This window comes from Colletotrichum abscissum (assembly GCF_030869225.1).
Source record: "Colletotrichum abscissum strain IMI 504890 chromosome Unknown Scaffold_4.1, whole genome shotgun sequence".
NCBI lineage: Eukaryota > Fungi > Ascomycota > Sordariomycetes > Glomerellales > Glomerellaceae > Colletotrichum > Colletotrichum abscissum.
Genome location: NW_026850320.1, coordinates 1,087,397 through 1,101,529, shown reverse-complemented (window position 1 = coordinate 1,101,529; position 14,133 = coordinate 1,087,397). Strand labels below are relative to the sequence as shown.

Sequence of the window (14,133 nt, the reverse complement as noted above, 5' to 3'; positions counted from 1 at the left end):
TTAAACATGTCTGGGGCATTTAGCCTTTGACCCTCTGACAAAGTATCCATCTCTCGATTAGCTCCCACTGTCCTGGGCCTTGAGGTTTTCCCTATCACTCTATGTATTCGAACCAATTTCAGTTGTGGCCGGCGCGAGGCTTTAGCATGATAAGTTTCCGTCGTTGTTGGTCAGGCAGGTATCTACAGAATTGTTAGCTTCGAAGGCATCTAGCCAGCCATGACACAATGCATATACATACCAAGGTTCAGAGACGAAGGCTGCTTAGTTCCAGTAGAGTCAGTGCAACGGCAGTTCAAAATCTTCTTGTCACTGCCGAGACCACAGTCACAAAACTTGAAGGACGGGCTGGCGAGAGATACATCAGTACTTGGGGGATTCCTCAACCATTCTGACTTCTTGAGAAGACTATACCTCTTAGGACGGCACTATGGTTCACAGATTAGTCGATTGAACCCTGGATTGTCGGAGAACCTAGTATGAAAGAGGAATAGACGTACGACAACCTTGCCCCCAACGTTGGCAAGGCACTTTGACAGGTCAATGGGGGCCTTCTCGAAATAGGGATCAACAAAGTTGTTCTTGCATTGCGCGGTGAACGTGGTACCCGAGTAGGTCATGTCGCTGCATGTCGACGCGAAACCACCCGCGGCGACGAGTTGAACAGCAGAGGCTGTGAGGAGTGCGAGGACAGTGAACGCATGCATGATGAATGTGTGTTGAGGTAAAGTAAGTGAGTGACGTTCAAAGAGTGAAAGACAATGAAGAAGAATCAGAATGTAAATGTCTTCTCCAGGGTCTTAATGGTGAGATTGGTGCATCAGATCTTACTTATATGACACGAAAACTGGCGGTGATCAGACCAACTGGATCACTGCGGAATACGAGTATTCGATGTCGAAGCTTTGTGACACTAATGTCAAGGACCAAGTAATCGAGTCATGGTAGTCAATTGACGATAACTCTATTTCCTCAATCTTAACTTGAAACCATGGTCATTCATTTGTTCGCAAAATAGTCGCAAATTTGTGTTATGAGTAATGGTCATATAAACGCAATGCAAACATCGTTCTTTGGGAAAAGTTCACGTATTCCTTCATGTTATACTGAAGTTTTTACCAGAATGGCGTAGCAGATTATTCTTGTAGTATATTGAGCGTTGAATGCTGCCCTCGATTAACGGGCGTGGTTCTCGCGACAGTTTTGTAGAAGATAGATACTAAGTTAGGCCTGGCGGTATATGCGTGCATCCGCGCGTACAGAGCGGGCGTATATGAATGGAACTACTCAGCTCGCCAAAAAGTTGCCATGATGAGATTGAACCGGATGGTTTTTCTGGAGTTTATTCAGACGACAAATCGTTAGGCCACGTAGTATTCGGCACTGATCGACAAATTTTGAGGCGACTGACTCTGTTAATCTAATTATCTTTCAGTGCTACAATGTACGGAGTACTCCGTACAAAGTTACTGTCTGGAACCGAATGCGAGCAGTACGGCTGGCATATTCAGCACAGACAAAGCTGCCATTCTGTTACGTGCTTCCTTACATGCTCTCACCGAGTATATATATATTTCCTCGCTGCCCTTCGCTCTTCCACTTTCTAGGAAGTCATTTTCTGCTGTGCTCGTAAGTTTCCGGCGAATTGCCGGACGTGTAATACCTTCACCTTTTCAGCGACTAATCGAAATCAGCGAACGAGTTAAATTGAGACCGGACACATCGTACAGGTAATTGATGTCAATTCTGTCCATCGATGATGGTGTTGAACGTATTCGAATTATCAAGCAAACATCGAGACTTCTGCAAACTTACGGATCTAGAAGACTAAATACTGACCGATCTTGACCTTGGTAACGCCTCCACACCGGCAATGTCGGGTCCCCGGGAGGGCAGAAGAGGGTCCTCGCGCCGCCACAGGACCGAAAGCCGGGGCGGGCCGGCAAAGGCGGCACATCGGCGCCGCAAGCACGTGGTGGGCAACACGGCACTGGATTGGCCGCAGAGAAAAAGGTCGCGCAACGGCAATACGCAGAGATTTTACCATGATACATCCTAGTGCTTGTGAATTGAGAAATGATGTTTGTATGTACGGAGCAACCCGACCACGTGCTCTCATGCAGATGCTTGAGCCGCGCAATTTGGTAAAGTTTTTCTCGAATGACGGCAGTTCGGCGACCGACCTGCTGTCCAAGACTCAATAGATCTAGCCTGGAGTCTTTGTAATATCGGACTTACTGTCCGCCTCTTTGGCTATCCTTCAACGATTTATGGATTCCATGTCGCATGTTTTGCGAAATAATCGGCCTAGTCTCGGTTGCTAATACTTTGAGAAGCAGCACGTGTTGAAAGTTGTCAACGTATTCGCTCGTAGGTTTTCATGTGTCACAGGTCAGCATACAGTGCTCTAGGCAAACCACAACTACGCTAACCATTTCCCCCAACGTACCTTAGCTCAGCAACAACAAGGTCGCATGGGAAAAGCCTTGGCAGCAGGTGGGAGAGCGCCAAGTGAAGTGAGCCTCCTAGGGCTGCCGAGAAGCGCTAGACCGCTTGGAAAAAGCTTAGCGATGCATCCTTTTCTCATCGAATCACAATTGGCTGTTGTAGGAAATCAGACACGCGACCTCCGATTCTCTCTGGCTTACGGTGCTTCTTCTCATCGCAGCGTCATCTGTGCCACCTGTTCATCAACCTGTGGAAAGCGGGAGACGAGTCGAGAAACACATGAACTACTGCAGCTCTACACGAACCAACAGGTCGCCTAAGGTAGCGGATGGGTAACATCGGGTTCCCACACTCCCTCCATGTCCCCCTCCACTCCTCTCTCCCCGTGCTTTGGTTCTTCAGAATTCCTCCCCGTGTTCCCCAGGTGAGCGGCGTATGGTGTGTTGCCCGCGCCCAGACCGAAAAGTCCCAACGGGTGTATGTACTCCGTAGGGAATCGCCAAACTCCTCCCCCTCTTGCCGCATAACCGTGCCTTATCAGCATACAACCCGGTATCTGCCCGCAAATGTTATCTGGTGTGGATTCGTTCTCCCTCGAAAGAAAACCAACAGACCACTTGTCTGCCTCTGAAGAACCGTTCTGGGAGCCGTGGGTGACTCGTGAGAGAGGGGAGAGGGACCCATAGAATCCTTTCGATTATGTTGCATCGGGGCTGGCTGCCCATTATTGGGTGAACCCGGGTCCCGTCCGCCGGGGAACAAGGTAGGGTGGGACGGGACACCCGAGGCATTCCCAAGGTTTATCTCTCTCTTTTGTCTGTCACAAATACTTACTTACCATAGAACGAAAGCAACCAACAGCAGAGCTGCTTCCGAGGGCGTGTGGTAAGTGGGGGGAAGAAGAGACACCGCAAAGCAACATGAGAGAAGAGAGGCCCCTCTGGTTGGCAGATCATGCTGTGGCTGGCCCGAAGGGCTTGTGATCGTCCGAATAAATACCATGTTGATTTCCCCTTGCGCTTCTTGACTCGTCACGCCTATTCTTTTTAACCTTTGCGCGCCGCTTCGCACAACCTCTCGCCTCTCCCCCCCTCGCGCACGCGCACAATCTTGTCTGTGCCGTCATCTTCTCGATTGTTCGCTTCCTTCTGTCGCAGTGTCGTAGGGCCTTTCTCCCTTCGACACACTGAGCGCGGCTTTGAGCACTTACACGAGAAAAAGAGCCGCAACAATGCTTAACTTCCGAAGAAAGAAGTCGGCAGAGTCCGAGGCAACGGCGCAAGAGGCCGTCGCCGTCGATGATGCGCCCCGCCAACCGTTCCGGAAGGCCATTGTGCCCGTCATTGCCTGCGGTGCCGGTCTCTTCTCCGACGGCTACATCAACAACGTGAGCGCAACCGCTTTTGGCATAACATCTCTCAGGAACTGTCATTGACGTGGGGCATAGGTCATCGGATCCGTCACCACGATCCTCGCACTGCAGTACGGCGACCTCTATAAGAACTCCAACGCCAAGAAGTACGTTGGCGACATCGCATTTGCTGGCACCGTCGTTGGACAGCTCGCGTTCGGCTGGCTCGCTGACCATTGGTCGCGAACCAACTCGCTGCTCGTGTCGACCGTTATCCTGCTCGTCTTCACTGCGCTCGCCGCCGGATCCTATTACAAGGGTGACGATATTGGCATGTTCAACATCCTGGCCGCATGGCGATTCTTTGTAAGTCTGAACCAGACTGGTCCTCCTTGCTTCGTTGTCAAATCTGGCTCGAAGTGCTCGGGACAAGCGCATGGGCTCAGAAGAAAGTGCAATTGTTAACGTCATCGCGATGACATTTAGGTCGGTATCGGCATTGGAGGAGAGTACCCCGCGGGTAGCGTCGGCGCAGCAGAGTCCACCGGCGAGCTAAAGTCGGGCTCGAGAAACTTATGGTTCATCATGTTCACAAACACCATGATTGATTGGGTTCGTACCTCGCCATCTTCTTACTGTCAATTGCATGTTTGCTAACATTGTGAAATAGGGTTTCGTTATTGGCGGTTCGTTCTGCAGACTCTTGATCTTGATGTTGGCGACACTGATACTAGAGCATAGCATTCGTGCCATACGTTGTCGCAGCCGCTTGCCACAATGGTCACTACAGCACCATCTGGCGCACCAGCTTGGGCATCGGCGTCGTATTCCCCATGTTCCTCTTCGCCCTCCGTCTCTTCGTCAAGGAGCCCGAAGCATCGACCAAGAACTCAATGCGCTACGCGAAGACGCCCTACCTTCTCTCACTCAAGTTTTACGGATGGCGTCTCTTCGTCGTCAGCTTGATCTGGTTCATCTATGATGTAAGTCATGTTGAAGCTGTGGGCACTATGATGAATCACACACACTAAGTTCCGACATCAGTTCTCCGCTTACTCCTTCGGTATCTACTCCTCAACAATCTTGAGCAACCTGTATGGAGATACGGCTCCGCTCACCACCGTCTTCGGCTGGAACACGGTCATTAACCTGTTCTACATCCCCGGCACCATGCTTGGCGCCCCGGCCTCGGACTGGCTTGGTCCTCGCTACGCCCTCGCCCTCGGTGTCTTCCTGCAGGCCGTCGTCGGCTTCATCATGGCCGGCGACTACTTCAACTTATCGCAGCCCGGCATGGTCGGCGGCTTTGTCGTCGTGTACGGCATCTTTTTGGCGCTCGGCGAGTTCGGTCCCGGTAACAACATCGGTCTGCTTGCCGCAAAGACTTGCGCGACGGGCATTCGCGGCAAGTACTATGGTGTCGCTGCTGCCATTGGCAAGATTGGCGCTTTCGTCGGTACATGGGGTAAGTTACACATGCCTGGTGTAACAAAGGTTATAGAGATTATTTGGCTAACAAGGTCAATCTAGTTTTCCCGTACATCCAAGCAGCCGCCGGTGACAACGCCGTCGCCTCTGCCCAATATCCCTTCTGGGTATCCTCCTCGCTTTGCGTCTTGTCCGCCGCCCTCGCGATTTTCTGCCTGCCGCACATCGGCCAAGACACCATTGCACTCGAGGACGCGCGCTACCGCGCTTACTTGGAAGCAAACGGCTACGATACCCGCCAGCTCGGCATGAAGAGGGGCGAGAGTTTCGAGAACACCGATGCTGAGATTCCCGCTGAGGGCCTGACTGAGACTGCCAAGGGCGAGAAGGTTGCGGCTTAGAGGCACCCCAATCCGAACTCAAATGCTGTTAACCTGGAGATGTACGTATGGATTTTGCTATTGTATGATAGCTGGCGAGTGAAGATATCATGGTGATGAGTGCATGTGGATATATGTCGGATGGGGCAAGACCTGAAGAGCCGCGATGATACCACTTGCGAATTAAACCTGTCCATATATGTAATATCTATTGAATAATGTCAATCCTATCGCCTAAACCGTTCTGCCGCCCATGAAGCCGCCTTCTCTAATGTACTGGGATACTTGCTTCCGTCATCCTCGAGCCTGTTGGTAACGAGATCCATCGAGTGAAGCTCTACCCGCCGTGTCTTGGCATAGACTTTGTAGCTGAAAATATTGGCCAAATAGATGGCAACGCCGATGTAGGAGGTCATGAAAGTGGATACTGTGAACTTAGGGATAAAGGCATTGTAACCTGTGATTAGTGTCAGAAAGATCGCGCAATAAATCTTCGTGTAATCAACTAAGAAGGCGTGGACTTACCATTGAACAGGACAACCAGTACGGTCACAAATAGAGCAAAGTATGAGCCGTACGGCTGCAACGGCCCACGATACGGCATCAGACTCCTCGGGATACCCTGCGCTTGCATACCTCTGGTGAAGCAGATGTAACTGGTCAAGACGCTCACCCAGTTGAGGGTGCCAAATACCGTGACCAAGCTGACCAGATACCCGAACACCTGGGACGAACTCTTGGCGGCATTCATGTAAGCCAGCGCCGCAAAGACGCTCGTAGCCGCGACCCCGTAAAGCGGAACGCCCTTCCCAGACGTCCTCATAAATAGCCCTGGCGCCTGGCCATCCCGCGCTAGACCAAAGAGCGTACGAGACCCAATGTAAATATCCGAGTTGGCAGCGCTCAGGACGAAGACAAGCAGACACCCGTTGACGACGTGTGGAAACACTGGGATGTTGGCAATCTGCACCGCAACAACAAACGGACTCGCGGCGGCCCCGGTACTCTTCTTCGTCCCGCCGATAAGCATGTCGTTGGTATACGGCACCGACATCCCCAGCACCAGCGCACCCAAGACGTAAAAGAACACGATGCGCCACAACGTCTGGCGCACGGCCTTGCGGATCGTCCGGCGCGGGTTGGGCGCTTCGCCAAAGGCCACGCCGACGACTTCGGTGCCGGTGTAAGCGAAGCAGGCCTGGACTGTTGCAGCCCAGAAGCCGAGGAACCGGCCTGTTGGCCCCTCGACGAGGTAGGAGCCGAAGGCGCCTGGGTTGTGCCAGTATTTGAAGCCGATTGTTTCGTGAGAGGGTTGTCCGCCCATGGAGATTATGAAACAGGTCAGGATGAGGGTTACGATTACGAGGAGTTTTACGGCGGACATCCAGAATTCTGCTTCGCCGAAGAAAGAGACGTGTAGGATCTGATGGTTCGTTAGTCTAAAGAGTAATGGTAGTTGTCCGGATACTCGACTTACATTGACAGCAATAATGGCTATGGTGAAGGTTGTCACAAAAATGGCGACATTGAGGTCTGGTCTCCAATATTGTATGATGATGCCTGCTGCAGTGAGGTTGTTGGGGAGGACGATAGCGTATTTTAAGAAATAGTTCCATCCCGTGGCATAACTGTTTCCACGTGTAAGTTAGCTTGTTCCGAACAGAAGTTCGTGTCGACAGTGTGATTCTAGTCTTACCCCAAAGCCGGATCAACAAAACGTGTAGCGTATCCAGCAAACCCCTTGTCCGAAGGAAGCATCGTCGCCATCTCTCCCACGGCCGTCATGATGAAGAAGACGACCGCTCCGATGAGGGTATACGCGATGAGCAGACTCGCGGGACCGCCCCTGACGAGACCCGTACCAGAACCGATGATGAGTCCGGTTCCGATAGCGCCGGCGACAGCGATCATAGAGACGTGACGTTCTTTGAACTCCCGCTTGAGTTGTTGTTGTTCGCCTGTCGTCTCTGTGGAGGTCCCCTCGACGTTGGAGGTTGAATGCTCCATGCCAGAAGGCTCTACCACTGTGTCGACGACATCGTTGACGGTTTTGCCATGTTTGCTGTTGCTATAATCGCTGCCCATTGTGAAAGCGGGTTTGCCCAAAGGATCCAGAGTATGCTACGGTGTGACTTCTTAATCATAAGCACTTGAAGCAATTGAAACAAATGAAAAAAAACCCGTGAGTGATTATGATGTTCAGTAGTCGGTTCTCGACGCCGGGCAGCAGTTTCTTTTAACCTGCGTGCCAACAAGATAAGGGCCAAAGGAACTAGGCGTATTTGCCTTTCGGACTTATCTCGCAAAACATATTCTCGGCTTAGCGATTGTTAAAGTCATGAAGTGTATGGAAGTTATTCTCCGTGATCCAGAGTTATCTTGGAACCTGGGGAACCGATAAGGACTAATACATTGTCCAGACTAAGGATGTTGGCGTGGAGCGAAATTGCACCAACATGCGGGGAAAGGGGCCTCTTATCAACGTGCGACCCGCAAATGGAGGTCGAAGTCCGCGCTGCCGGATTGACGATCGTGGATCCTTGGGGTGACCCTGCAACGACATCAGATGATTCGATATTGACCCAACGCATAGCTCACACAGATGACATACTCAGCACTGGCCATAGTCTATCACTCCATGAAAGACAAGTTTCGGAGGCTGAACGTACGGCTCGGCGGGTGATACTATCAGGATTGCCCCGCACACTTGGCGCTCCGAGATCCTAATCATCCGCCAGGTACTAAAGACGGACTTCAACCTCCATGAGCTAGCTTTGCCAATGATACGTCCACAAACTGATACGCGTCAAGTTCTATAGAGTCATATCGGGCCATCGACCAATCGCCGAAAAATAACTCTGGATGTTGGTGCCGATATAGGAACATGAGGATACGATAAAAGCTGGCAGGGTCAGGACGGAGAGCCGAGTCCATCGCTGTACCTCAATCTCATCAAACTTATCTCTTCTCCCATACAACCCATTTAGATTCATCATGTCGCCTAGTGCTGTTCAAGAACATGTGGACGATGTCCCAACCTCAATCAAATCATCCCCTCAACCTCCTTCGGAAGCCGACTTCTCCACCTTCCGGTCTCTAGTCCCTCTTCTGGCTGACAAGAGCCTCACTTACCTCAACGCCTCCTACCAACCCCCCTCAAACCTTATAGTCCACGGTGCCATCGCCAAGTTCACTTCCGATGCCCTCTACAACCCTCATCCAAAGCCTCAATGGCAGAACGCTGTCGAAGAGACTCGTGCTTTAGTCGGCAGGTACATCAACGCCGACCCAAGCTCCCTAGCCTTCACCCGTGACACGACAGAGGCACTGGGGTGTTTCATCCGAAGCCTCAAATTCGAGCCTGGCGACAACGTCGTCGTCCTGGACACAGAGCACCCGAACCACGTCTACGGGTGGATGGCTCTCCGCAGAGCCGGCCTCGAGGTTCGACAGGTGCCCACCATCTCGACAGCGGAAGAAACCGGGCACGTCACGGCCGCCAACGCCGCAACATTTGCGCCGTATGTCGACGAGCGTACCAGGGCCATCGGTCTCAGCTCCATCATGTTCCACAGCGGCCAGTGGAACGACGTGGCCGACATCTGCGCAACATACAGACCACGCGGCATTCACGTTCTCGCAGACCTCACGCAGCAGGTCGGCTTCGCAGAAGTGGATGTACGAGCTCTGGGGGTTTCTGCGGCGGCCTTCAGTCTGCACAAAGGGTTGAACTGCCCGACGGGCTTCGCGGTTCTCTACGTCAACCCGGAGTTCATCGCCGACACCAACCCCACTCCGCCTATCGTCGGTTATGGGGCCGTCAGCAACGTGCGCGCTGACCTGTTGGTCCCTTCCGAGGAGGTGATATATCACTCTTCCACTCGCCGATACGAGCATCTGAATTTGAGCTTGATCAGTGCCGCGGCTGCAAAGGCGTTTTTGACGTTTTATTTGGATTCCATGGGTCCCGGGCGTGTGCAGGAGCACCTTTACCGCCTGGGTGATGTGTTGAGAGAGGAGTGCCGAAGTCTCGGGATGAAGATAGTCGGGCCCTCGGCCCGCAAGGATCATGCGCCTCATTTGTACATTTTGGATTTGCATGACCCGAGGTGGATGGATCTCTTGAAGGAGAGTGGTGTGCTTGTTACGCCCTATCGCCTGGGCATCAGAGTTTCTTTTGGTTTCTACAACAACACCTCAGATGTGAAGAAGCTTGCTAGTGTCCTAAAAGCAGGATTAGAGGCGGGCCTTCCCTTGCCCTGAGGGCTCTCGGAGAAAGAGGATGTAGTTCATGACTTGCACTAGAATGACCACACTACATACCGTTGAAATATCCATTGTGTCTAGAAGCGCCAACCCCCCTTGCTAATAGTCTTGGAGCTTGACATATAATCAGTGCAGTATCTCGCCCCTCTATTGAAATGCTCAAATTGGGGAGGGCTACCTCTTAAAGTCTGGCATGGTGCTGGACTGCTTTACTCTCTACGCAAATCAAATGGATGGTGGAAAGTTGCAACAGCATCTCACGCCTCGATTCGTGCCAACCTATCTTTCGCCTGGTGGGCCAATGTCCAGGCAGATGAACATTCGTCCAAAACATGCAACAAGTACTGAGCTTCTTCCGGCGTGCCGAATAACGACAGCGTTCTCACCGCTTGCATGACTCCGTAGATCATCATAAGAGGGCTGTGTCCAAGACCATACTGGCTGCGGTATTTCCGTACAATGTGTGCGATGTCTTCCGCAGATGATAAGGAGTCTTTGCGGGCGTTGTCCTTCAGGGCTGCAATGTCATGAGACACCGCTTGCTCGAAATTCAGCGCAATGCGGACGCTGTGAAAGAGCAAACTGATGGTGGAATTAGTTTTCAGCCCCATCTTGCACGATCAAAGCGATAGAAAAAGGGGGGGGGGGGGGTGGTCAGTGGGATTGAACTAACTGAAGTGCTGCCACGCTTGGGATGAGCAGGGTGCTTGATGGTTCCCATCTGTTCCATTTCGCACAGTCCGGCAATGCTTCATACCAGCTACACAGCTCAAAGTTGAGGCTGTCGAGACAGGACTGGCGACCGATGCCCTCCAGGCTGCTCTTGGTGGAGAACAACTTTGAAAGCATCTTCTCGATGATCTTGGAAAGCCGGATCTGCTCCTTGAAACACGGGATGAGGGGATTTACGACATCGAACTCCCCGTCATAATCCGAGAACCCAGCAGAGAGCCAGGGCTTCATCTCTGGAAAGTCTCTGATCGGCAGTCAATACATGGTAAGGTGGAAACTCGTAGATATACATCTTGGACCTACGGGAGCCTGTTGGTGGTTTCGACTTCTGCGTCATCGTAGAAAAGATAGACTGATCGTCCAAGGATCAGGCTAATCAACTTATCAGAAGTGTAGCATCCCCAAAAGATGCGTCTGCGAATCTCCAAATCTTCCTCGGTAGCTAGCGATGCATCGTGGGATACCCAATGTTTCGGGTCCCTCTGAAACCCCATGTCTTGTGCCATGCGGAACGCGATTCCTAGACCCGCCCATATTCAACATCTCGTATCAACGAACTGGGCATCATAAGCAAGGACTTACCCGAAAAGCCCCATCCCTTTGAGAGATTTCCTCTTCCAATCTCGTAAAAAGCCAGGCAGAGGAAGCCCTGTACAGTAACGATTGAAGGTTTCGTGAAGCCGGAGACGATGAGTATGCTCTCGGCAGCGGAGAAGAACTGCTCGCTCGCATCTCTGTGGCGCTTGTCTGGTGACATGAGTGTACCCAGGGCACAGATAGACAGGAGTAAAGCCGATGACCAATACTTGCCGTGAACCCGGTCACCAAAGTGGTCCCTCAAGAAGGCTTCTCGGTAAATAAACATGAAGTGCGGGTACTGCCATTTGAAGAACTGCATCAATGCGTCATCTACCAGTTCGTCGTATAAGCTGATTCCGAAATGCTCCGCCACATGCTCAAAATTTGAGTCGGGACCAACAACATAGTTCTCAGAAAGCTCGCGTGAGGGTGAGGCGTTGCCCCGTGCTGGCACACCGAGATGGGCGCGATAGATACTCGTCGCACCATGGTAGATGAGCGAACCCTCAAGGTCGACCTGAAGGTTCTCGCTGCTGCCTCGAGATGGCTCTGGATTTCTCTCTTCGCTCACGTTCACTACTGAAGCTGGTCCCGGGGCCGAGAGGTGATCCCCGAAGGAGACGGTCTTTAGCAGGCTGTCCCGCTCCGGGCTTGGCGCGGCTTGAAGTTTGCCGATGAACGACTCCAGCCATGCGACTCTGTTCTCTAAGCTGACGACATATTCGTGTGTCGCTGGCCGTCGTTTACGGTCGACCTCTCGATACTCGCAAGTCTGTTGAGCAGTTGCGCAATTCTGGCAGGGCTCCGTGCGTGAGCATTTTAGCTATGAGCGCAGAAGGCCGAGTCAGTGAAGTAACGACTACTCAGGTTGCGAGGGTTCAAGATGCCTTTCGGTATTGGCATCTCTTGCATCTACAGCTAGTGTCAGCAGTCATCTTCACATTGTCTCTCATATAGAGGCTCAGAAACTCACGAGATCTTCTTGGCGGGCTTTGTTGGCATGATGCCCTTATCACGGTCATTTCTTCTTCCGACGATGAGTCCTGGAACTTGGAAGTAAGGCACGGGCGGAGTACTCCGCAGCATAACCTAAACCCGAAGGCTAACGGCGGGAGTAGTGCTCTTGATAGCGCTTAGTCACTACCTTGGGTCGCCAATGGGAGCATGTGTTGCACTGAACCACTTCCCGAACTCCAAAGTAAGGTTCGTGGCATCCAGAACTAAACTAGGGGGCCCCAGCAAAATGGTAAGGGGGCTAGTTTCGGGGAGCAGTTGTCAACCTTCGTCGCAATACCCCCCCTTTCGCACTCAGCTACCTCTCATTTGCGTCTTCACGATGTCTCGGTATCGGTCTCGCTTTCCATACGATGAAGTCAATTGAAACCGAAGAGGAAATAGAATATAAGAGACCATGGGCGGGACACATGTTCCTCACAAGAGGATGGCCTTCTGCTCCAACTCTCCTCTAAAAGTAATTCTGTTTTCTAGCGACCATCTTTTTACATTCTCTTTGTTCAGACCCAGCCTGAGCCCGTCATGAAGCGTGTTGAAATCACGGCGCCCGGTGTTGTGTCGTGGGTCGACCACCCGAAGCCCGAAGCTGGCCCTAAGGACGTTCTCCTCAAAATCAAAGCCTGCGGTATCTGCGGCTCAGACAGCCTGTACACCGACCACGGCGGCATCCCGCCCTACCAGGGCTGTACGCCCCTCGGCCACGAACCAGCAGGAGAAGTTGCAGAAATCGGAGCGGGCATTGAGTCACCAGACGTCGAAGTCGGCGACCATGTCGTGGTAGACACAATGGTTTTTCAAGACGGCCTCTTGGGCTCGGGCGGTGCGCAGGGTGCGCTGTGCGAATACGTCGTCATCTACAACTACGAGCCACGGAAGCACCTGAAGAAGATTCCGAAGAGCATACCCTGGCACATAGCGGCACTAAACGAGCCCATGGCGGTCGCCCTGCACGCGGTAAACAGGACGAGCCCGAAACCGGGCTGCAAGGTTGTGGTTTTTGGCGCGGGGCCCATCGGTCTGGGCGCGGTCTTGGGGTATCGCAGAAAGGGGGCGAGCCACATTGTCGTCGTGGACGTGGTCAACGCGAGGCTCGAAAAGGCTCTCAAAGTCGGCGCCGATGCTGTCGTCAACTCAGCTGAAGCTGAAGATCTGGCGGCAAAGTTGGTTGACTTGCAAGGAGACGGAGCGACGGCACAAAACCGAGGCACTCGTCCTGGTACCGATATCTTTCTGGACGCGGCGGGCGCACCGCCGGTCCCTGCGCAGGTGTGCAAGATGGCGAAGCGAGGCGCCACATTTGGTGTGGTAGGAGTCCACAGAAAGCCAACGGAGTTAAACTTTGCACAGTTGATTTCGACGGAATTGACGATTGTTTTCAGCGTGGGATATCCGACAGAGATTTTCGAGGTCACAGATGATATCGTCGACAACTGGGACAAGTACGCGGAGATCGTCAGTGATCAAATCCCGTTTGACCAGGCGATAGATGCGTTGGAGTTGGCCAAATCAGGCAAAGCGAACAAAGTTGTCGTGGTTTTTGACTGATTTCAGAGAGAGATTCATGAGAAACAGACAATTCAGTTTTTAGATCTGAACAGTCAACACAGGTGCTCGGATGGGCTCTCTGGTAGCTCATCTACAATCCGGTCAACCTGAAGAGCCCATGTCGCCAACCTCCACCAACCCCAGACAGTCGAGCAGCCCACAAGCGTCATGGTCGGGCTGAAATTTCTGAGCCAAGCAGTTGAGATAGGTGGGATCTCGACAGTACTGTAAAGTACAATTTACGACTTCAATTTTCTACAAACGAGAAGCGACATATTTGTTCATAGTTGCGATTTGAGAGAGTATTTAGCGTTCCGTCAAATGACATATAAAATCAACCTATCACTGATACCATCATCTTATAGATTTGAATCAGAATACAGGCCAAGA

General features: G+C 52.1%; 6 protein-coding genes across 6 annotated transcripts; 3 read left to right on the top strand and 3 right to left on the bottom strand.

The window, feature by feature from the left end:
* Window positions 1–141: 141 nt before the first annotated feature.
* CABS01_02301 (uncharacterized protein) lies at window positions 142–707 on the bottom strand (the record flags this gene model as incomplete). The annotated part of the gene is made up of 4 exons (XM_060535679.1): window positions 142–182; window positions 242–348; window positions 415–428; window positions 501–707. The coding sequence occupies 4 exons, from the start codon at window positions 705–707 to the stop codon at window positions 142–144; spliced, it is 369 nt and encodes a 122-aa protein (XP_060395984.1).
* Window positions 708–3,679: 2,972 nt separating this feature from the next.
* On the top strand, window positions 3,680–5,628 carry CABS01_02300 (major facilitator superfamily transporter; the record flags this gene model as incomplete). The annotated part of the gene is made up of 7 exons (XM_060535678.1): window positions 3,680–3,835; window positions 3,896–4,165; window positions 4,286–4,411; window positions 4,470–4,485; window positions 4,541–4,782; window positions 4,844–5,264; window positions 5,330–5,628. 7 exons carry the CDS (start codon window positions 3,680–3,682, stop codon window positions 5,626–5,628), a joined length of 1,530 nt encoding a protein of 509 aa, XP_060395983.1.
* A 206-nt stretch (window positions 5,629–5,834) lies between these two features.
* Window positions 5,835–7,692, bottom strand: CABS01_02299 (dicarboxylic amino acid permease; the record flags this gene model as incomplete). The annotated part of the gene is made up of 4 exons (XM_060535677.1): window positions 5,835–6,064; window positions 6,133–7,030; window positions 7,085–7,235; window positions 7,304–7,692. 4 exons carry the CDS (start codon window positions 7,690–7,692, stop codon window positions 5,835–5,837), a joined length of 1,668 nt encoding a protein of 555 aa, XP_060395982.1.
* Window positions 7,693–8,601: 909 nt separating this feature from the next.
* Window positions 8,602–9,870, top strand: CABS01_02298 (cysteine desulfurase; the record flags this gene model as incomplete). The annotated part of the gene is made up of 1 exon (XM_060535676.1): window positions 8,602–9,870. The coding sequence occupies one exon, from the start codon at window positions 8,602–8,604 to the stop codon at window positions 9,868–9,870; it is 1,269 nt and encodes a 422-aa protein (XP_060395981.1).
* Window positions 9,871–10,130: 260 nt separating this feature from the next.
* CABS01_02297 (uncharacterized protein) lies at window positions 10,131–12,186 on the bottom strand (the record flags this gene model as incomplete). The annotated part of the gene is made up of 5 exons (XM_060535675.1): window positions 10,131–10,455; window positions 10,547–10,849; window positions 10,909–11,125; window positions 11,188–11,894; window positions 12,158–12,186. 5 exons carry the CDS (start codon window positions 12,184–12,186, stop codon window positions 10,131–10,133), a joined length of 1,581 nt encoding a protein of 526 aa, XP_060395980.1.
* A 534-nt stretch (window positions 12,187–12,720) lies between these two features.
* On the top strand, window positions 12,721–13,743 carry CABS01_02296 (alcohol dehydrogenase; the record flags this gene model as incomplete). The annotated part of the gene is made up of 1 exon (XM_060535674.1): window positions 12,721–13,743. The coding sequence occupies one exon, from the start codon at window positions 12,721–12,723 to the stop codon at window positions 13,741–13,743; it is 1,023 nt and encodes a 340-aa protein (XP_060395979.1).
* Window positions 13,744–14,133: the final 390 nt, after the last annotated feature.